We start from the raw sequence: 24,435 nt of genomic DNA, 5'->3' as shown, positions 1-24,435 counted from the left end.
GTGTGGTGAGGTATAACGTAGTTAAAGAGCACTGAGTTTCAGAACTGCCTCTGTAGCTGACTCATTGTATACTCAAGCTCCTGGAATCCAGTGTAGCCCTAGAATATTGTGGTGCCTCCTGCATAAGTATGAAGGCCATCTGAGGGCTCAGTAACATGCAAATGCAAATAAGTTAATCAGATCATCTCCTTAGATAAGATTTTTTAAATCTTTATTTTTTAATGCAACACATGATTACAGAATGTTTTTATGATTTCCAAAGGGCACATCTCTAAAAGTAGATCTCTCTCCATCTCTGATGCCTAGAATGCAGGTTCCCTCTCCTGCATTCTAGATATTATAGATACTATGATTGTCCTTGGTACTCTTCTCAACACAATTTATTTGTATAAGCCTATGTATGTGTGATATAAATTATCCTGATTTTAATGGAAATATTACAGTCTAAGCATACATTTATATTCCCTATTTAAAAAAAAATTTTTTTTCATTCTGCAATACATTTTAAAGACCATTACATACATAATGGTCCTTTTTTTCTTTAAACTATGATTGCGTAAAAGGGCCAACTCTGGTTTATTAAGTTCTGATGAACATTTAAATTGTTTCCCATCTTTTGCTACCATGGAAAGTGACCCAGCGGTTTTCTTTGTGCGTGTGAGTAAGTGTATCTGCAGAACAACAGAATTACTGGCTGATGTGGATGTGCACTTGTAATATCCTCTATATGGGGGATCACCCCTTAAGAGATTGCACCCACTTTAACTCCTACCAAAAATGTGTGAGACTGATGGTTTTCCACACCTTTGCATGTACTGTATATACATTAACAAACGTTTATCAAAAAGGTCACATTGCTATCTGATAGGTGAAAATGATATCAAATTGCAGTTTTAATGATAATGTATTTAATTGTGTATGGGCATCTTTTAATTTCTTTAGTTCTTTTGTTAAGTACAGGGTCTCTTTTATTGTTATTTTAATTTTTGTCTATTATTTATTTGGAAGCCCTAGTGACATAGCGGTTAAGTGCTGTAGCTGCTAACCACACCCCTTGGAAATTGTATGGGGCAGGTCTACTCTGTCCTATAGGGTTGCTTTGAGTCAGAACTGACTCGGTGGCAATGGGTTTGTTATTTATTTACATGTTCCTTACTACAAATTGATTTCTGAAATCTATTATGCAAAAATTTTCTCTATTTTTTCAGCCCATTCTCTATAATATTGGCAGGTCCCTGATAAAAAATGAAGAAATACATTCAACTCAGGAAATTATTCACTTTTATCAAATCCCCAACATTAAAGTGTATTGTGTCTGAAGACTTCTTTACTTTTTTATTATCTTCCTATTACACAGTCATATGCAATCAGGGAACTAGATTAAGTATTATGAATTCTATTTTATTTATATTCAGGAAAAATCATACAGAAAAATAAATGGTTACCCATTCATAAGTGCAAGTTTCGTGATCAAGCTTAGGTATTCAAGCTCCAAATGCAGTATTAGTTTTATAAAATTATTGCTTTTTTCCTTTCAGATAAACTATTTCTAACCTCTACTTTCCCCACATCTAGTGAAACAATGCAGCAAAATAAGAGTGTAACTGAGTTCATACTGTTAGGATTGACACAGGATCCTCTGAGGCAGAAAACGGTGTTTATAATCTTCATTTTCTACATTGGAACTGTGGTGGGGAATTTGCTCATTATTGTGACCATCAAGTTCAGCTGGTCTCTTGGGAGTCCCATGTACCTCTTACTATTTCCTTTGTCCTTTGCTGATACCTGCTTTTCAACTTCCACGGCACCGAGACTAATTGTAGATGCTTTCTCTGCAGAGAAAGTCATATCCTGTAATGAGAGTATGACACAAGTCTTCGCAATGCATTTATTTGGACCCGTGGAGGTCTTTGTCCTCGTCCTCATGGCTGTTGATCGCTATTTGGCCATCTGTAATCCGTTGCATTACCCGACCATCATGAGACGAGAGGTCTGCATTATCTTGATCATTCTTGCCTGGATAGCTGCTTTAATACATTCTATTACTCAGAATGTTCTGATCTGGAAACTGCCCTTCTGTGGACCCAATTTAATTGATCATTATTGCTGTGATTTGCAGCCCTTATTAAAACTTGCTTGCATGGACACTTATGTCAGTAACCTACTGGTAGTGTTCAATAGTGGGGCCACTTGCTCAATCAGTTTCTTCATTCTGATGATCTCATATATTGTCATGTTGTATTCTTTGCGAAACCACAGTGCAGAAGAGAGGAAAAAAGCCCTTTCCACTTGTACCTCCCACATCATTGTAGTTGTCTTATTCTTTGTTCCGTGTATATTCATATATATACGTCCACAAACCACTTTCTCCATGGACAAGATGGTGGCAGTGTTTTATACCATTGGAACACCCTTTCTCAACCCACTTATCTATACATTAAGGAATGCAGAAGTGAAAAATGCCATGAGAAAGTTATGGAGTATCAAAATTACTTCAGAAAGCAAAGGCTGAATTGGAGATTTGATTATCCAGTAATGGTTTGACTGAATTAATACAGACATCAAATATGATAATGTGTGATTATTGTGTGAATAATATATAACCATATGTAAGGCTTTGTGTTGCTCTTTTTTTCCCAGTATACAAGCAAGATAAATGGTTAGCATCATGTTTTGTGTCATAGCTAGAGTGTCAGAATAAGTCAGATAATTATGGACCAAACTGACATCAGCCTGACCCAATCTTTTCCTGCAAGCTCAACTCTGACATTGCTGACCATGGGCTAAACATCTCAATTCTGAATTCAGTAGTTTGTGTTCTGATAAATAGACATTTATGTAATCGCAGCCATTCAGACTTGTGAGAATCTGTAAATAAAGTGCAACTAATTCTCTGTGATCTTCCATTCTGTCTGTAATTCATTTCCAATAAGGTGTCCTTCTTCCTTTGAACATCTCCAAGGAAAGGGAACTCAGTGTTACTGAGATATTGAGAAATCCATCCCATTTTATCACTGGATTGTCTTTAAAAAGTCCATCTTTTTTAATCAAAGCCTTCTTTTTTTATTTACTGATACTCCAAAGTAGTTTTTTCTCATTATTTTCTTATGTTATTAAGATGCCACAGGATTTTTTTACAGGTTGTTTTTAATTTAGCATTACAGTGGGGCTTGCCATATTCAGCTATTTATGAAATGTGGTTGGTGTGCAGAAGCTCAGCTACAGAACTCTGAAACTCTAAAAGTAGGAAAGTGAAATAATGTGTATTATCAGGATTAAATAAAAATAAACTGGAGATAGTATGTATTTTCTTAGACAGAAAGGCAGATAATTCGAAACTTAGTTAAAGCCAATTAATGATACAATATTATTTTGTTTAAAGATGTGTCTGGAAAATTACCATAGGCATTCAGAAAATTCACAGGAAACTTTTCCCCAGTTAGAGTAAGAAGAATCCATGGTTGCAGCAGGAATAATAATTTGTAATGGAAGGCTGTGTAGATTCCCAGGTTAAAATTGCCAGCAAAATTTTGGTGCCCACGGTGGATAAAGCATTTTAACAGTAGCACCTCGGCTGTGTATGCTATGGGTTATGTCGTAAACTTTGATATTCCTGCATATCAGTGTACTAAAACGTAATATATTTTTACCATTACCAAGGTCCACTTCATTTTAATGTGGCTTTTAATTCTTTAGTCACACAAAACTACCAATACTAACAATGATCTCCTGTCAGAGGTTATTTTTAAGATAAATTTAATAAAATATTACTTGTTTCCTGTGTTCTCACTTCTTATTTTCAAAGACATTAAGAAGTTTGAAGACTAAACTAGTGTCCCCAGGTTAACTTTTCATGCATAAGGAGGGCCATGTATTTAACAGAGAATGGAAATGTCCTTGACAGTATTGAATTTTAGGTGATCCCTTTGATCCTGGAAAACAGCCATGGTTAACCCTCCCACCCCCAACACACTTTCATGTTCTGGAAAACTGCCAAACATCCTTTACCATATGACTTAAATACAACTCAAGAATGCACCTTCTTTACTTATGACAAGGCTAGGCATACTCCCATATTTCCATTCTTTGCTTCATAAATGATTAGCTGAACAGCTTGTCCCATGGGCCAGTTGGAAGAAGATGCTTGGTAACCAAACTTTGGCTAAGCATCTTTCCTTTCCCCAGGTCCCTGAACTTTGGCCCCTGCTCAACCTGAGCCAGCATACAACCCCTCATTAAGAGCCCATTGTAAAAATAGACTATCATTAGCATAAGGTTCTTTGACTTACTATCCAATTATGGTACCCTTTCATTCCATTTCCCCACCCTGGTTTTTTTTTTTGTCTTGTTAATTCTCCCCTGTATAAAACAGAAACCCTATTTGTGAATATTATGGTCACAACATTTGCCCTATTGCAGTAGATTCTGGCTGTTTATTATAAAATGTAACATGGGGTTATTGTTATGGTTTGGATTGGGTCTCCCCAAAATGTGTATCAATTTGGCTAGGCCGTGATTCCCGGTATTGTGTGGTGGTCCACCATTTTGTAATCAGCTGTGATTATTCTATGTGTTGTAAATCCTAACCTCTATGATGTTAATGAGGCAGAATTAAAGGCGTTTATGTTAATGAGGCAAGATTCAGTCTACAAGATTAGGTTATATATTAAGTCCATCTCTTTTGAGATGTAAAAGAGAGAAGCCAGCAGAGAGGAGAGGGAAATTTTGCACTAAGAAAGAAGCCCTGGGAACAGAATGAGTTCTTTGGACTTGGAGTCTTTCCACTGAGCAGCTCCTGGACCAGGGAAAATTCATGACAAGCAGCTTCCCCCTAAGCCTACAGAGAGAGAAAGCATTCCCCTGGAGCTGATGCCCTAAATTTGGACTTTTATCATGTGAAACAATAAATCTGTGTTTGTTAAAGACATCCACTTATGGCATTTCTGTTATTGAAGCGTTAGATGACTAAGACACTTGCTGTGTTGTCGTTTGGTACCATTGAGTCATTTTCAACTATAGCCACCCCGTGTGACAGAGTAGAACTGATGCATAGGATTTTCTTAGCTATAATTTTTATGGAATCAGATCACCAGATCTTTCTCCCATTGATCTGCTGCATAGGTTCGAACCACGAGCCTTTTTGTTAGCAGAGGTGCAGTGGTTGAGAGCTAAGGCTGCTAACCAAAAGTTTGGCAGTTCAAATACACCGGCCACTCTACACTGTCCTATAGGGTCGCTGTGAGTCAGAATTGATTGAACATCAGCAGGTTTGGTTTTTTGGTCTTAAACTGCTTAACCTTTTGCAGGACCAGGGCCCCTTACACTTATTATACCCATTAGCGATTGAGTTAATTCCAACTCATAGAGACCCAATAGAACAGAGTAGAACTGCCCTATAGGGTTTTCAAGGCTATAATCTTTACAGAAGCAGACAGCCACATCTTTATTCCACAGAGCAGCTGGTGAGTTCAGATCACTGGCCTTTTGTTTAGCAGCCAAGTGCTTAACCACTGCACCACTGGGGTTCCTTACACTTATCATATGTCCCAACAATTTCATTCCTATTTTTCCAAGAAAAATAATATGTTCACCAAAAAAAACTTCTGCTATAATGTTCACAGCAGTTTTGTGTATAATACGCAAGTATCCATCAGTCGAAAAAATGGATGAACTGTGGTTTGCTAATACAGATTAAAATATTCCTCAGTGATTAAAAAAAGCATGAACTACTGATACTCACAACAGCATTGATAATTCCCAAAAATATTTTGCTGAGTAAAGAAGCCATATATAAAGGAGTAAATTCTACAAACTTTTATTTATGTTAAGTTTTAAAACAGGCAAAACTAAGCCATGGTGGGGAAAAAAAAAAATCAGAATAGCAGTTGGCTGTGAGATTTGATGGGGCAGAGATTATCTGGAAAGCAGCATAAGCAAAATACGTAGGTTAATGGAAATTTCTATATCCTGATACGTATTTGAGTTACACAGTTTTATTCATTTGAAATTTTTCATAATTTTTGCAATAAACATTTTCATAATAAAATACATGAGAATACATGCAAAATAAAATTTCTGAACATATGATATCAGTTTTTTTGTATGGCAACACCCTCTTCAATCAAATATATTTAACAGAACAATATTAAAAATTGTTCTTGTCATACCTCTCCATTCTTGGATCTGAAAACTCTGATATCTTACACTGGATGACCAAGATATACCTTGCTCTTTCTCCCAGACTAAAACTTGGGAGCCAGGGGTGACTAGGGTGGTATATACAGCTGGCCTCCACACATGCGAAACAATTAGGAGTCATATTCCCAGATAAGGGCAGGACTGGCACCTGGCTATTATGTACTGTGCAACCAAGGGGACTTGTTGCCTAGATACCAGGCAATATAACTAGAAAAACAGAGATAAACCAGATCACAAATTTAAAGGGAAGACAAAAAGAATGGATTTAAGGAGAAAGTTCTGTGAGAGGAACCAAGTAAGACAGCTAATGTGAGTTCAAGGTTTAGAGCCTCTAAGGCATATGGAAACCCTGGTGGCATAGTGGTTAAGTGCTATGGCTGCTAACCAAGAGGTCAGCAGTTTGAATCCAACAGGTGCTCCTTGGAAACTCTGTCGGGCAGTTCTACTCCGTCCTATAGGGTCGCTTATGAGTCAGAATCGACTCAACGACAATGGGTTTTTTGGATTATAAGGCATATGAGATTACTGAAAATGAACAAAGGACAAAGAGTTGTTAGGCTCTGTCCTGGCTATTCCAACTCCTAGCAACCCTATATGCAACAGAACAACACACTGCCAGGTTCTGCACTATTCTCACAATTGTTGTTATCCTTGAGCCCATTGTTACAGCCACTGTATCAATAAACCTCATTGAGAGTCTTCTTCTTTTTTGCTGACCCTCTACTTTACCAGGCATGATGTCCTTCTACAGAGATTGATCCCTCCTGATGACATTTCCAGAGTATGTGAGAAATAGTCTCCCCATCCTTGCTTCTAAGGAGCATTCTGGTTTTACTTCTTAGAAGAAAGATTTGTTCATTCTTTTGGCAGTCCATGGTATATACAATATTCTCCACCAACACCGTAATTCAAAGGTGTCAATTGTTCTTCAGTCTTCCTCATTCATTGTCCACTTTCCCATCCACATAAGGTGATTGAAAACACCATGGCTCGGGTCAGACACACCTGTCTTCAAGGTGATATTTTTGCCTTTTATCACTTTAAACAGATCTTTTGCAGCAGATTTGCCCAATACAATGTGTCATTTGATTTCTTGACGGCTAGTTCCATGAGTGTTGATTGTAGATTCAAGTAAAATGAAATCCTTGACAACTTTAAACTTTTCTCTGTTTATCATGATGTTGTTTATTTGTCCAGTTATGAGGATTTCGGTTTTCTTTATGTTGAAGTGTAATCAATACTAAAGGCTGTGGTCTTTGATCTTCATCATCAAGTGCTTCAAGTGTTCTTCACTTTCAGCAAGCAAGATTGCATCATCTGCATAAGGCAGGTTGTTAATGAGCCTTCCTCCAATCCTGATGTTCCATTCTTGGTATAGTCCAGCTTCTCAGATTATTTGTTCAGCATACTGATCGAATATGTATGGTGAAAGAATACAAGCCTAACACATAACTTTCCTGACTTTAAACCACACGGTATCCCCTTGTTCTGTTGGAATGACTGCCTCTTGATCTAGGTACAGGCTTCTCAAGAGTGCAATTAAGTGTTCTGGAATTCCCATTATTAGCAATGTTATCTATAATTCGTTATGATCCACACAGTCCAATGCCTTTGGATAGTCAATAAAACCCAGGTTAACATTTTTCTGGTATTCTCTGCTTTCAACCAGGATCCATCTGATATCAGCAATAATATCCCTGGTTCCATGTCCTCTTCTGATTTTGGCTTGAATTTCTGGAAGTTCCCCGCCAACATACTGCTATAACTACTTTTGAATGATCTTCAGCAAAACTTTGTTTGTGATATTAATGATGTTGGTCAATAATTTCCACATTCGGGGGGATTGCCTTTCTTTGGAATAGATATAATACGGATCTCTTCCAGTCTGTTGGTCAGGTAGCTGTCTTCCAAATTTCTTGGTATAGGCAAGTGAGCACTTCAGCACTGCATCCATTTGTTGAAATATCTCAATTGGTATTCCCTCAATTCCTGGAGCCTTGTTTTTCACTAGTGACTTCAGTACAGCTTGGACCTCTTCCTTTAGTACCATCAGTTCCTGATGATATGCTACCTTCTGAAATGGTTGAATGTTCTTTTTGGTATGGTGACTTTGTATATTCATTCCATCTTCTTTTGATGCTTCCTGCATCATTTAATATTTTCTTTGTAGAATCCTTCAGTATTGCAACTCAAGGCTTGAATTTTTTTCTTCAGTTCTTTCGACTTGAGAAATGACAAGCATGTTCTTCCCTTTTGGTTTTCTAACTCCAGGATTCTGCACATGTCATTATAATACTGGACTTTGTCTTCTTGAGATGCCCTTTGAAATTTTCCTTTCAACTCTTTTACTTCATCATTTCTTCCTTTCGCTTTAGCTACTCTGCATTCAAGAGTAAGTTTCAGAGTCTCTTCTGACATCTATTTTAGTCTTTTCTTTTTTTCCTGTCTTTTTAATGATCTCTTTCGTTCTTCATGTATGATGTCCTTGATGTCATTCCACAACTCGTCTGGTCTTCAGTCAATGTTCAATGCATCAAATATCTTCTTCAGATGGCCTCTAAATTCAAGTGGAGTATACTCAAGGCCATACTTCGGCTCTCATGGACTTCTAATTTTTTTTTGGTTACAATTCGAACTTGCATATGAGCAATCGATGGTCTTTTCCACAATCAGACACTGGCCTTGTTCTGACTGATGATACTGAGCTTTTCCATAGTCTCTTTCCACACATGTAGGTGGTTTGATTCATGTTTATTCCATCTGGCTAGGTCCATGTGTGTAGTTACCATTTATGTTGTTGAAAAAGGTATTTGCAGTGAAGAAGTCAATGGTCTTGCAAAATTCTATTATGCTCTCTCCAGCATCATTTCTATCACCAAGACCCTATTTTCCAAATACAGATTCTTCTTCTTTCTTTCCAACTTTTGCATTCCAATCAATAGTAATTATCAATGCATCCTGATTGCATATTCCATCAATTTTAGACCTCAGCAGTTGGTAAAAATCTTCTATTTCTTCACCTTTGGCCTTAGTGGTTGGTGCATAAAATTGAATAGTAGTCATATTAACTGGTATCCTTGTAGGCATATGGATAGTATCCTATCACTGACAGGGTTGTGCTTCAGCATAGATCTTGAAATTTTTTTTTTGACGATGAGCACAAAGCCATTCCTCTTTAAGTTGTCACTCCCAGCACAGTAGACCATATGATTGTCTGATTCAAAGTGGCCAATACCAGTCCATTTCAGCTCACTAATGCCTAGGATATCGATCTTTATGTGTTCCATTTCATTTTTGATGATTTCCAATTTTCCTAGATTCATACTTCGTTCATTCCATGTTCTGAATACTAATGAATGTTTGTAGCTGTTTCTTCTCCTTTTTAGTCATGCTGCATCGGCAAGTGAAAGTCCCGAAAACTTGACTGCATCCAGGTTATTAAGGTCTTCTCTACTTTGAGGAGGCAGCTCTTCTGCAGTCATCTTTTAGTGCCTTGCAAACTGAGGGGCTCTTCTGGCACTATATCAGACAATGTTCTGCTGCTATTCTTAAAGTGGTGTAGTGGTTAAGAGTTCAGCTGCTAACCAAAAGATAGGCAGTTTGAATCCACCAGGCATTCCTTTGAAATCCTATGGGGCAGTTCTACTCTAATCTATAGGGTCACTATGAGTTAGAATTGACTGGATGGCAACAATATTTTTAAAATTATTTTCAGAAGTAGACCACCAGGTCCTTCTTCCTAGGCTATCTTATTCTGGAAGCTCAGCTGAAACCTGTCCACTGTGCTGGCCCTGGTGGTATTTGAATACCTGTAGCACAGCTTCCAGCAAGACAGCAACAAGCAAGCCCCCACAGTATGACAAACTGAAAGACACATGGAGGAGGTCAGGGAGAATACTGTTAATGATGCTGAGACAGTTTGGGCATTCATACTATTCTCTTTGTAGGGATTGTCTTTTCCATCTTTTTTAATGTCTGAAAGCGTGACTAGTCATTCAAGATTCAACTCTGGTGTTATTTTCTCCAAGAGTTCTTCCATTTTAGGTTTGTAAATTGTCATTGCACTCAGCACATGGAATGAAATCATATTCATTGAGAGCATATCCCTCTGTGGACAGTAAGTTAGGTACGACTAAACCAAAAAAAAAAAAAAAAAAAAAAAAGTTGTAATTTAGTGAATTCCAACTTACGGTGAAGCCATGTGTGTCACAGTAGAACTGTGCTACACAGGGTTTTTTTTGGCTGATTTTTCAGAAATAGATTATCAGGTCTTTCTTCTGAGGCACGTGTAGGTGACCCAAGCTCCATCTCTGTGGTTAGCAGCCAAGCATGTTAACTGTTGCACAAGCCAGGGAGTCCTACACAAGGACAGTGGACAGTGATTATTAAATCATTGGAGTTTATTCTGGAAAAAAGGGCACAAGATTTATCATATAGCAGTCAATGAATACATTTATAAAACTGACAAGAAAGTCATTTGAAAATACTTAGAGAAATTCTAAGATTTTAAGAATTCATTATTTGTATGAGAGGATTATGTATATAATAGTCATTACATATAAAAAGAAATGGTATAAAAATCATGGAATTAGGTTTTATACAGATATGAGTTCAAATCTTTCCATTGTTATACACTAGTTATTTGAACAAGGAAAAACACTTTATCACTAAGCTTCACACTACTGACATATTAACTTCAAATAATGATAATTTTTAAAGGCATAGAAGTAAACTAGATAATATGCCAAATTGCATTTGGTGCTCAGTAAATACCTGCTCTTATACCTTTTATTTTGTTCAGTTTACTAAAAATAAAGGAAATGAGATAAATTATAAATACTTTTCTTCATCTTAGACTATTGGTTGGTCATTAATGTATATACTTAAGGCCTAGAAAAAAATATTAAGAATATTATATAAAATTGATATTCACAGATTAACTTGATAAACAGAAGTGTGTGTGCATGTATGTATGTAAACATATATATTGTTTAAAGTATAGGTGGACATCGTACACTAAGTGTTTAATAAATTAATAGAGAATCTATTACAATGGCAGACTAGAGAGTTGGGCCATTTCTGGGAGGATTTCAAGGCCATTCTGGGCAACTGTGGTTGGGAATAAACTTTAATTTTAGTAGTTCAATCAATGAATTACTTAATGATACTTCCTTTGTTTCAAAAGTCTCTTCATATAATGAAGAAATGATAGTGATACTGACATAAAATAATAATATAATGATAACAAAAAATGATAATTACATGTATTATCTATACAACGTTTCAGTACAAAGCAGTATATATATATTTTTTAACATGCATTAAGGCCTTAATTCCTTCAGATTTCCTATGGAATATTTTCCAAAAGTTGTTCAACAACTTACTCAAGCTCATAGTCTAATAAGGAAGTTAAAACGTGTACGAACACAAGATAAAATTAGAATCATAGAACCATGGACAGTCAAAACAAGAAAAAGCCTGAAAGAGTAAATATCATCTGAACAGCATGATTCACAGAATTTTTAAAATCAGCAAATATTCATTGAATACATGAATGATGGCTGAAGACATTGTGCTACAAAATTGAGAATTGGTTTCTTTAGAAGTGAAATGTTATATCTAGAGTCACACCATTCATTGGATCATATTTTCGCACTTTGATGACATGACATGGAAACCCTGGTGGCGTAGTGGTTAAGAGCTGTGAACGTTAACCAAAAAGTTGACAGTTTAAATCCACCAGATGCTCCTTGAAAACCTAATGGGTCAGTTCTATTCTGTCCTATAGGGTTGCTATGAGTCGGAATTGTCTCAATGGCAATGGTTTTTTTGGATTCAGCATGACAATGTGAAGAAGTTAATCAGATTATTTAAGAGCAGATGTTATAATAGTCTTTATTGACTATCTGATACTCATGTCCTGGTTCTCTTTGACAGGACATGACACAAATATTTGTTTCCATTATGGAGATCAGTATGGCACCTCCTTAAAAAACTAGCAATAGAAATAATGTATGGCCCAGCAATCCCACTCCTAAGAACATATCTTAGAGTATTAAGAGCTGCCAGATGAATAGACACATGCACACCCACATTCATTGCAGCATTATTAACAATAGCAGAGACATGGGAACAACCTAAGTGTCCATCAACAGACGAATGGATAACATTATGGTACATACACACAATGAAATATTATACAATGATAAAAAAAAATGATGAATCTATGAAATACCTGACAACAAGAATGAATCTGGAGGGCAGTATGCTGAGTGAAATGTCAATCACAGAAGGACAAATATTGTAGAAGACCGCTATTACAAAAACTCAAGAAAAGGTTTACACATAGAAAAAAAAAAAAATCTTTGGTGGTTATGAGGGTGGTGAGAGTAGGTAAGGGTAATGATTAACTAGATAGCAGACAAGTGTTAACTTTGGCAAAGGGAAAGAAAGACAACACACAATATCTGGGAAGTCAGCACAACTTGACAAAGGCAAAGTCAAGGGAGCAAATTACTGCTGCTGAGGGCAGGGGATCATGGTCTTGAGGGACATCTAGGTCAACATACATAACATAATTCTTAAAGAAAATGTTCTACATCCTACTTTGGTGAGTAGCTCCTGGGGCCTTAAAAACTTGTGTGTGCCCGTCTCATATACATCTATTGGTCCTATCCTATCTGGAGTAAAGTGGAATGAAGAAAACCAGTGGCTCAAGGAAAATAGTCCAAAGGACTAATGGACCAAATGAACCACAGCCTCCACCAGCCTGAGCTTAGAAGAACTAGGTAGTGTCCAACTCTCACCCCTGACTACTCTGACAAGAATCACAATAGAGGGTCCCAGATAGAGTGGGAGAAAAAATGTAGAATAAAATTCAAGTTCACAAAAAAGATCAGACTTGCTTGCCTGACAGAGGTAGGAGAAATCCCGAGACTATGATATCCTGCTAACTCAGAACTGAAGCCACTCCTGAAGCCCACCTTTTAGCCAAAGGCCTATAAAACAAACATTAAGACGTGTGAGGAACATGCTTCTCAGTTCAATCAAGTACAGGAGATCAATTAGGCAAAATCTGCCTAAAAGCAAAGACTAAAAGAGAGGAATGGACACAAAAACTGAACAAATGGACATGGGAAATTCAGGTTAGAAAGGACAGTGCTAACACATTCCAAGGAATGCAACCAATGTCACAAAACAATTTTTGTATAAATTTTTGAATGAGAAAGTAATTTGCTCTGCAAACTTTCACCTAAAGCACAATAAAATTAAAAAAAAAAAGTAAAGCATATAGCATAAGAGCAATAAGTACTGCAGGGAAAATAAAGCAGGGAGAAGCTAGTTCCACACAGGAGTGCATGTAAGATTGGAGAAGTCTGAACAACATTGCTGGATTGTGTCAATATCAATATTCTGGTTATGATACTCTACTAGGGTGTCTTAGTTATCTAGTGCTGCTGTAACAGAAGTACCACAAGTGTATGGCTTTAACAAACAGAAGTTCATTCTCTCACAGTCCGTTAGGCCAAAAGTCTGAATTCAGGGTGCCAGCTCCTGGGAAAGGCCTTCTCTCTGTGTCAACTCTTGAGGAAGGTCCTTGTCATCAATTTTCCCCTGGTCTAGGAGTTTTTCTTCTCAGGAACCCTGGGCCCAAAATATCCACTCTGTTCCCAGTGCTGCTTTCTTGATGGTATGAGATCCTCATGTCTCTCCACTCGCTTCTCTCTTTTACATTTCAAAAGAGATTGGCTTAAAATGCAACCTAATCTTGTAGCTTGAGTCCTGTCTCATTCACAGAACTGCCACTAATGCCTTCTCATTAACATCATGGAAATAGGATTTACGACACATAGGAAAATCACTTCAGATGACAAAATGTGGACAGTCACTCAATACTGGGAATCATGGCCTAGCCAAATCAATACACATATTTTTGGGGGACACATTTCAATCCATGACATATGGTTTTACCACCGGGAGAAACTGGTAAAGGATACATGGGATTTCTTTGTATTATTTCTTAGAAGTACATGTGAATATACGATATTCAAAAAATAAAAGGTTTAATTTAAATAACAAAACCAAATAAATGGCTCAAAAAAAAAAAAAGACCAAAATTTATGTTCCTTGTATCATTATCCCACACCCTTATGGCCATTGCCATATTCCCCAGGTCTCTGTTTGTACACATTAGAAAAGTCAAGCAGTTCTTTTGGTGGGTAGTGTACCTCCTCCTGAGTCATATTTTGCACTTTACCTTTTGGGGTTCACTGGTATTTAAGTCTAGTTATAGATCTAGAAGCAAAAATGATTGGTGGGGATATGTTTTGAGAACATTCAGCAATGTTCTGTAAGTCATCTGCCTCAGGAGGCACCCCAGGTAATAACTCAGATGCCTCGTCAGGTGATGACTCAGATGCCATCCCAGGCAATATCTCAGTCAAAGGCTCTTCCTACCTAGGTGGGTTAATCTCATCAGATGAGAGTGGAGCGGCTAATGGTTTTACTGGGTAGGGTGGTTTAGCAGACAAAGATGGACTTATCCTTTCAGATGGGAGTGAGAGGGCTGGTTCTGTTGGCAGGAGTGATTAAGTGTAATTTAGGGGCTCAGCTTCTTGATTTCAAACCAAACCAAACCCATTGCCATAGAATTGACTCTGATTCATAGCAACCCTATAGGACAGAGTAGAACTGCTCCACAGGATTTGCAAGGAACAGCTGGTGGATTCAAATTGCTGACTTCTTGGTTAGCAGTTGAGCTCTTAACCACTGTGCATATTTCCCCATCCAAAGATTCAGGATTCCATTTCTTCCAAATCAAAGCCCTCACTTTAACTTTAGACACCACTCTAAGCTGGAGATTCAACTGGTGTTGTAATTAGGCCTCTTTGGATAAGACTCTGGATTTATTTTTTGGCAATATCAGCTCTGTTACAACAAGAAATAAGGCTTCTTTCAGGGCATAAGTGGCAAATTTGAGATTGTTTATGTGGCACTTGAGCTCATTTTTTTTTTTTTTTTTTCACTACTTTGTCTAATGAGCATAGGACCAACCAACTGGCTAATTTTTACTTCTCATTCTGAAAAAAGCGTAGGGATGTATCGAACCTGTGATTACCCAGAGCCTTACCTGTCACCAGTACCTACCTATTGGTGGTGATATTTTGTGTATTTCTGTTGCTACCCCTCACACCACGGATTAGCAGTGCCCTCGAAACTACTGGAAGCAGAGTCATCAATATCTTTAAGACTAACCACACTTGAGGACCAATTTAGAAAACTCACCCTTATAATTCTGTTTCTCTATACCCACTCTTGGTACCAAGTCACATGTCAAGGTCTGAAGAATTTTACTATTTTTGTAGTACCTGATTGGGGTTGGTTAATTTTGATGTTTCCAGTCCTTCTTTGTATGGTTACCAATCTTTAATACAATCTAACCAACCAAGAAAAAGATGAAACTTCTTTTTGATATATGAGAAGAATTATAGTCACATAGAGAATACCTGAACCCAAAATGAAGCCTGGAGTTAAGCCCAGGCAAGGTCAGATGATTGGTCCCTGACCCACAGACACATGAACAAGAATTAAATGATTCTTGTGTAAGCCATGAGTTTTAGAATAGCTTGTTACACAGCATTAGCGAGCTGACTTATCCAAGAAAGTCATGGTCAATTTGTGAAAGTAGGGATTTTCAGTAATGCTTTTAAATTTTTAAAACCTCCCAAATATTTAGTAAAAGATACTTTACCAGGATGTCCCTGGGTGGTGTAAGCAGTTTACTGTCAGTTGCTAAACTAAAAGGGAGGCAGTTCAAACTCACCCAGCAGTGCCATGGAAGAAAAGATCTGGCTATCTGTTTCCATAAAGATTATAGCCAAGAAAATCCTATGGATCTGTTCTACTGTGTAACATGTGGGTTCACCATCAATTGGAATTGACTTGATGGCAATGGGTTTGGGTTTTTTTTGTTGTTGTTTACTTTGCCAGGAGAAGTGTAAAAAGGTCAAGCTTGGAAGAACAGATATGAAGGAAAGCACATAACTTTGATTCTACGCATGTAAGCCAAATTTTATACCCTGAGTGTGCAGTCAGCCCCTCTTCCACTATTTCTTCATGGGTGATATATAAGAAGAGTTCAACACAGTGACGAATCTGTGAAACATTTCATAACATGGAGGATCCTGGAAGGCATTATGCTGAGTGAAATTAGTCAGAGGCAAAAGGACAAATATTGTATAAGACCACTATTATAAGATCTTGAGAAATAGTAAAAACTGAGAAGAACACATACTTTTGTGGTTACGAAGGGGGAAGGGAGGGGGGGAGGGAGAGGGTTTTTTACTGATTAATCAGTAGATAAGAACTGCTTTGGGTGAAGGGAAAGACAACATTCAATACATGGAAGGTCAGCTCAATTGGACTGGACCAAAAGCAAAGAAGGTTCCGGGATAAAAGGAATGCTTCAAAGGTCAGCAGAGCAAGGGCGGGGGTCTGGGGACCATGGTTTGAGGGGACTTCTAAGTCAATTGGCAAAATAATTCTAGTATGAAATCATTCTGCATCCCACTTTGAAATGTGGCATCTGGGGTCTTAAATGCTAACAAGCGGCCATCTAAGATGCATCAATTGGTCTCAACCCACCTTGAGCAGAGGAAAATGAAGAACACCAAGGCCACACGACAACTAAGAGCCCAAGAGACAGAAAGGGCCACATGAACCAGAGACCTACATCATCCTGAGACCAGAAGAACTAGTTGGTGCCCAGCCACAATCGATGACTGCCCTGACAGGGAGCACAACAGAGAACTCCTGAGGGAACAGGAGATCAGTGGGATGCAGACCCCAAATTCTCATAAAAAGACCATACTTAATGGTCTGACTGAGACTAGAGGAATCCCGGCGGCCATGCTCCCCAGACCTTCTGTTGGCACAGGACAGGAACCATCCCCGAAGACAACTCATCAGACATGAAAGGGACTGGTCAGTGGGTGGGAGAGAGATGCTGATGAAGAGTGAGCTAATTATATCAGGTGGACACTTGAGATTGTGTTGGCAACTCTTGTCTGGAGGGGGGATGGGAGGATAGAGAGAGAGGGAAGCTGGCAAAATTGTCATGAAAGGAGAGACTGGAAGGGCTGACTCATTAGGGGGAGAGCAAGTGGGAGTATGGAGTAAGATGTATATAAACTTATATGTGACGGACTGACTTGATTTGTAAACATTCACTTGAAGCTCAATAAAAGTTAATAAAAAAAAAAGTTCAACATAACATGAAGCACACTTGGATAGATTCCCCTTGACATTTTCTTCATTGATAAATTATAAAACAAGGGTTAACAAAAGACAACTGTAATCCATGTTCAAACAGACTACTGGAAGACCTGTTTTTTGGGGGGAGAAACCAAATAGAAAATTTGTCACAATAAGCGAACTTAATCCATTGCTGGAGAACAGGGCCTACGTATGTATCAACAACAGACTTCTTAAAAATAGGTGTCAGAATTAGACACTTGCTTGCCCATAAACTATAGATATCTTTGTCCACCTCACCTTCCTGAATTGGAAACTCCTGTCAGGAGGTAATTGCCACCAAGCAACATCAAAACTAGACCCTGGCTTCCTCAGCTATGGTCTTTCTTGCCTCCTTTTCAATATAGTTTATCAGTCCTCTTCCTCCTCTTGGGATCCTAAATATCCTGATTTTTTTTGGCAATACACGTGTGGATTTTTGGAAAGAAAACCTGTTGCTGAAATCTTCCCTTACCCTGCAGATAATTTCTTCAAAAATACCCTGATCTTAAAATGTTTATTCCTGCCACACTCAGAATGATAATGCTTTAAGTGTATATAATTCATTTTCTTAGTGGAAGCTGTGGTGTGGAAAAAAGAAGCAAAAAATATCATTTCTGGTTCTCTCATATTTGTAAACTTGGTGAGCTTTTACCTATTTTCTCACCCATTTTCCTTGTGTGTTTTGTGGTAGTAGATGACAGTAGGTGATACTAGAAACTCCCTTCCAGTTCCCAAAACTCAAGAAATTATCTATAAATGAAAGAAATGCCTCAATATACCAAAGGTGATCTTGGCCTATGCCCTGGTCTTCAATTGGTCCCACTTTTTCTTAGTCTGATCTTCTTTATTTCTTCTTAGTGTGTCAAAAACAGCTTTACATATTATAAATGGTGAGAAAACACCTCAAAAGATGCTATTTACATGAAGCAGTGCTGCTTGACAAATATCACAACAGGTACATCCATCTCTTTATGTATGTGCCTTCTTAAACTCAGGGTCATTCACACAGTGTGAGATTTCCGTGTGGCACTTTACAAAGAGAATCAGTGTGTATACTCATGAAGGCTTTTTAAATGACGTTTTAAATAAGTCATGTTGTTGTGCACCACTGAGTCAATTTTTTATTCATAGAGACCCCATGTGACAGAGTAGAAGTGCCCCATAGGTTTTCATAGACTGTAATCTTTATGGAAGCAGATCAAGAGGTCTTTCTCGCAGAAAGTCTCCAATGGATTCAAACCATTAACCTTCTGGTTAGCAGCTGAGCTCTCAACCATTGCACCATCAGAGCTCCTAAATAAGTCATACATATGTATTTACACCCACTCTTCCCTTATCATCAACATGTTGAGGTTTCGAAGACCAGGTAGTTATGCAAAAATCGGTGTTATATGAAAATGGAGGATCACCACATCAGATCACAAAATGGAGAATGATTACATCATTACACAAGTGCCAAGTTACATCAGTACATAACTGGCAAACCACTGAGACTCATGGTCCAGCCAAGTTGACACATAACCTTGACATCTCAGCCAGCGTTACTCTCACCTCTCTCTTTGGCATTCATCAATGCCAGACATATGTTGTTAATGGACAAAATAATTGATAGTGGATTTTTTACTATTGTTGTAGATGTGAAATGTCTGAAAATGAGAAAATTGATAAGTGAGAAGTAGGTGTATAAAATTAAAAAAAAAAGATGTTCTTCATCCAACTTGAAACTTCTAATTATTAGAATATACTACATATAGAGTTGCTATTCTTGTTAGTTACCATGGTGTCAGCTCCAATTCATGGTGACCTTATATATAACAGAATGAATCAGAATTACAGTGACTTCAGAAGTACAGTATAATGTAAATAATACAATTGCATTGCATAATTTGTTCAATGTGAACAGTTAAAATATGTAACACTTAAAATTTTTTTTTTGTCATTGCTTTATTTCTTATTGCAATGGAAACCTCAAAAAACAGAAATGCCTAGGAGCTCTCTCTATGAAAATTGTCTCAGTCAAGATATCTGTTTCCTAAAGCATAACTTCCAAATCATGTAGTCTTTATAATCTGTCTCTGTGAAAATTGTCTCAGTCAGGATATCTGTTTCCTAAAGCATGACTTCCAAATCATGTAGTCTTTATAATCTGTCCTGATAGAAGTATAATAATGTCACTCTCTCTGAAACATGAAGAACAGAATAGTTTCCAGAATGTCTGAGCCGAAATGGCTCTGGAGATCCTCTGATCCACTTCTTTTGAAGAGAATCAGAGAAGTGAAGTCCAGAAAGAGAGTGGCAAACCGGTCTTCTGTCTTCAAGGCTTGTGACTTTAGATGACAGCATACCACCTCTCTGTACCTGCTGCATTGGTCAACATTAATGATGCTGTGGCAAGAGTAAGATCAGGCAAAGAGCTCACTACCAAGGGCATCATTTCCCTTCAAACAGCTTGCTTCGGTACCACACTTTCTTCATGGCTTTCTTCATGTCTGTGTTTCTCAGTGTATAGATGAGGGGGTTGAACATGGGAGCAATCATAGTGTAAAATAGGGCAAACACCTTGTCATCACTGACAGAATCAGCTGTGGGGACATAGGTGAAGATGAGGGGCAAGAAGAACATGAACACCACAGTGATGTGCAAGCCACAGGTGGAGAGGGCTTTGCGGCGACCCTCAGAGGAGCGGGTCCTCAGGGTTAACAGGATGATGATGTAAGAAATAACCAAGGCAACAAAGGTCAAAATGGACAACACCCCTGTGGTGGCGACGATCACAATGACCGGCAAACTAGTGTCTGTGCAGGCCAGCTTCAGCAGTGGGAATACATCACAGAAATAGTGGTCTATCTGATTGGGACCACAGAAAGGAAGTTTGATAATAATCAGTACTTGCAGGATGGAATGGATAAATGCTCCCATAATAGAGGCCATCACCAGGACATAGCACACCTGTCTGCTCATGATGACCACGTAGTGAAGGGGTCTGCAGATGGCTGCATAGCGATCATAGGCCATGGCTACCAAAATGAAGATCTCAGTGGTGCCAAAGAAGTGGGCATAAAACATCTGGGCCAAGCAGCTGTTATAGGAGATGGTCTTCTGCTGGACCAGCAAGTCCGTGATCAGCTTTGGGGCTACCGTGGAGGTAAAGCAGACATCCATGAAGGACAGGTAGCTGAGGAAAAAGTACATGGGCTGCTCACTGAGGTGGCTGCCCTTGATGGTAAGGAAAATGAGCAGGTTTCCTGAGAGAATGGCAATGTAGCAAAGTGAGAACAGTACAAAGCAGGCAGCCTTTGTGCCCTCATCACTAAAAAGTCCCAGGAGGATAAATTCCGTGATGTTTTCATGGCCCATGGCTTCTGTGAGGTTGATAGTTTAGAGGTATAGGTTAATACACTAGAATTTTTTGTAATTATTGATTCATTTTCAAAGTCATTCATTATATATATGTTTGTTTTCCTTTTATTTAATTGCAGTTCACTCACTCTGTGTAAGGGGCACAACAATGAATAAAATAAATATTATCTCTATGCACATGTAGAGTGTAATTCATTAGAACAGACAAATAGTAACAGTAATGGCAAAAAGTTAACCAGTTGCAATTGTGATAAATTCTAAAGTTGAACACTTACCATGAACAACAGGGTAAACACTTAAAAGATGAAACATTCATTTTCAGGTAAATTTTGAGATGAAATTTCAGTATTAAACGTTAATAATGACTTACTAATGGCATGTATAAAACAGCATTCCATCTGTTCTTGAAAGGCAGGGAGGGCACTATATATCCTCAGCCCTTTGCTGGGTCTAGCACTGATGTAAATCCTGAAAGTTGAGTTATGCCATTAGACTTCAATCAGCTCATTATTTTAAATATTCAATCTCTGGATCACAATTCCAGAAACCACCTTCAGAACATTTCCTCAAATATTGGGGGGGGAAAAAAAAAAAGAGGGAAAGAAAAGGAAGAGCAATAAGTAGATCTTCGGGGAAAGGGTCTTCTCCATTGCATGGGCATCCAGGGCAGTTAAGGTTTCTTAGAATTTACCTTATTTCTCAGTTCACTTTTTAGTCTAAGCCATGGGTTTTCATCATGTTTGCCCTTTCGTCCTCTTATGGCTGCACCTTTTAGGAACAAATTGCATCCAGAGATTCTTCTTTACTTCATCTGTTTCCCTACTTTGTATCTCTTTGAATGGAATCACTTTCTTTCATTACCAGGCTCACTGCACGCTCATGGAGCCAAGTCTTGGAATGCTCTTGTTTAAAAGAAAATATTTCTTTTTTGCACAATATTACACTACTTCCTTTTCATAGTAACCTGATCTAGAAAGTGTCACAAAACTGCTAAACTCAAGGCTGAATGTTATAAAAACTAAACTTACGCATTGATTCAAATTTGTCAGCATGCTTGTAAGGGTTGGGACGGCAATTGGACAATGTCTTTTGAACTGCATGGGTTCCCATAAAACTGTTTCAGAAAAATTCATGTGTAACATACACAGAGATATTAAGTATTATTTTAGGGATTCCATAGACTGTTGATTTGAATTACATCCATGGATACCAAGTTAACACCCTGTGATCTAATTTCTTGCAAAATCACTGGAAGCATCACTGTCATATAAGCAAAAGTCCAACTGCAGTAGCCTGAACAGCAGAGCAATTTACTTTTTAATAAAAAGTCACCTATCCTGACCTTGAAAATAGAATCATATCCTTGAATATAGAATTTTACTAAAAGATATGAAAAAGCTGAAGTAAATAAAGAGATACAGCATGTTTAAGATTAGAAAAGGTCAATATAGTAAAGATCTAGTTCTTCTCAAATTAATCAATACATTCAATAATTTAAAATAAAAAGTCCAGCATAATTTCTTATGGAATGTGAAAAGCTGATTCCAAAATTCAGAAATAGCAAATATTCAGAGTAGTTGGGCTGACTTGTTAAAAAGAACAAAAAAGATAGACATACCTTTCCAAACACTGAAGTATATTATGTAGCTATGACAAGCAAAGCTGTGTTGGAATAGACAAATAGATTGGTGGACTGGAAGAAAGTCAATACACACAAGCATAAATATATTAAAATTTATTCTATATTTAAGTTGGCATTTCATATCAATGTCACATAATGGACTTTTTGGTAACAGATGTTAGGAATTTAAATCTCCATCTGAAAAAAACAAAACAAAAAAACCTCATTATTCAAAAAATATACATATATCCCAGATGGTTGAAAGATACAAATATATCAAACCAGACTAGAAAATAATATTGGAAGCATAACTATTGTTATTTTAGGGCAGCAAATTCATAAAGAAAAATTATAATACATTAAAACTTCTGTATGAAAAAACTCCATATGAAAAGTTTTAAAAAGTGGCAGAATCAATAATATTAATAATCAATAAAGATTAGTAACCAGATTTTAAGGAGCCCTGGTGGCACAATAGGAACCCTGGTGGAGCAGTGGGTAAGAGTCTGGCTGCTAACTAAAAGGTCAACAGGTCCAGTATACCAGCCACTCCTTGGAAACTCTGCGGGGCAGTTCTACTTTACCCTGTATGGTCACTATAGTCAGAATCGACTTGACAGTAATGGGTTTCGTTTTGGGGGCATAATTTTTAAGCGCTTGTCTGCTAATGGAAAGGTAGGCAGTTCAGACCCACCCAGTGGCTCTGCAGGAGAAAAGACCTGGTTATCTACTCCTGTAAAGATTTCAGCCCGAGAAACTTTATCAGGCAATTTTACTCTGTCACATAGGGTCACTGAGTTAGAATCAACATGACAGCATACAACAACAACATAAACAACCACCCAGTTTTATAAAAAAGCAAATCATTTCAATAGGCAATACACAGAAAGAACATTATAAGTGGCCAATGAGCATACATAAAAGTACTCAACCTGATTGGAATCAAGGAAATACAAATTAAATAATAATACTCATAAGTTTTGTAAAAACCAGAGCATACCAAATTTTGATGATGATTTAAGGAATCGCAATGTGATCTAGTGAAATGGCCCCAGGAAGCATTCAAAAGGATATAAATTACAACCTTGATAAAAATTGGGATAAGTGGAAATGATCTAAATACTTAACAGTAATAGAATATAGATAACGTGGAATATGTCCTTGCTATTGAAAGTTGGAGCCCTTGGAGCAGTGGTTAAGAGTTTGTCTGCTACAGGGATTGGACTGGACTATAAGACAGATAATGATAATGGTGAGGAGTGAGCTTCTTGGCTCAAGTAGACACATGAGACTATGTGGGCAACTCCTGTCTGGAGATGAGATGAGAAGGAAGAGGAGGACAGGAGCTGGTTGAATGGACATGGGGAATAAAGGGTGGAGAGGAGGAATGTGCTGTCTCATTACGGGGAGAGCAGCTAGGAGTACATAACAAGGTGTGAATAACTTTTTGTATAAGAGACTGACTTGATTTGTAAACTTTCACTTAAAGCACAATAAATAAATTAATTAAAATCAAAAAAGAGTTTGCTAAATAAATGATCCACAGTCTGAATCTACCAGCCTCTCCTTGGAATCCCTATGGGGGTGGTTCTACTTTGTCCTATAGGGTCTCTATGAGTCAGAACCAACTACATGGCACATCTAAATTGGATAAATTACTGAGATATATTGTTGAGCATAAAAATTAATAAATTGCACAAGAATGATTATAGTGTGATAACTTGCATGCTAAAAAAAAAAAAGAAAAGCTATATAGAAAACTATATAGTTTCTAAGAGTCCCTGTGTGCTTATAAATGCATTGGAAAAGATATGGAAGGATATCTTTGCCTCTGGGGAAGAAAAGGAGTGATGGCCAAAGGGGATTGTAGTTTTATACATCTTTTGATTTCTCTAATAGAAGATTATATTACAATATCGTTGTTGTTTTCAGGTGCCATCCAGTAGGTTCCAACTCCTAGC

General features: G+C 37.7%; 2 protein-coding genes across 2 annotated transcripts; one reads left to right on the top strand and one right to left on the bottom strand.

The window, feature by feature from the left end:
* Nucleotides 1-1,582: 1,582 nt before the first annotated feature.
* LOC100664995 (olfactory receptor 4C11-like) lies at nucleotides 1,583-2,512 on the top strand. Its single transcript, XM_023541905.2, has one exon. It carries the CDS (start codon nucleotides 1,583-1,585, stop codon nucleotides 2,510-2,512), a length of 930 nt encoding a protein of 309 aa, XP_023397673.2.
* A 17,411-nt stretch (nucleotides 2,513-19,923) lies between these two features.
* Nucleotides 19,924-20,950, bottom strand: LOC100669250 (olfactory receptor 4P4-like). Its single transcript, XM_003422713.3, has one exon. It carries the CDS (start codon nucleotides 20,848-20,850, stop codon nucleotides 19,924-19,926), a length of 927 nt encoding a protein of 308 aa, XP_003422761.2. The 5' UTR covers nucleotides 20,851-20,950.
* Between the last annotated feature and the right edge of the window lie 3,485 nt (nucleotides 20,951-24,435).

Source organism: Loxodonta africana, chromosome 7 (genome assembly GCF_030014295.1).
Source record: "Loxodonta africana isolate mLoxAfr1 chromosome 7, mLoxAfr1.hap2, whole genome shotgun sequence".
Lineage (NCBI taxonomy): Eukaryota > Metazoa > Chordata > Mammalia > Proboscidea > Elephantidae > Loxodonta > Loxodonta africana.
This window is presented reverse-complemented; position numbering and strand designations above follow the sequence as displayed.

What these genes read in the sequence shown, in the direction of transcription:
- LOC100664995 (XM_023541905.2), top strand. Translation starts at nt 1,583, where the DNA reads ATGCAGCAAAATAAGAGTGTAACTGAGTTCATACTGTTAGGATTGACA.
- LOC100669250 (XM_003422713.3), bottom strand. Translation starts at nt 20,850, where the DNA reads ATGGGCCATGAAAACATCACGGAATTTATCCTCCTGGGACTTTTTAGT.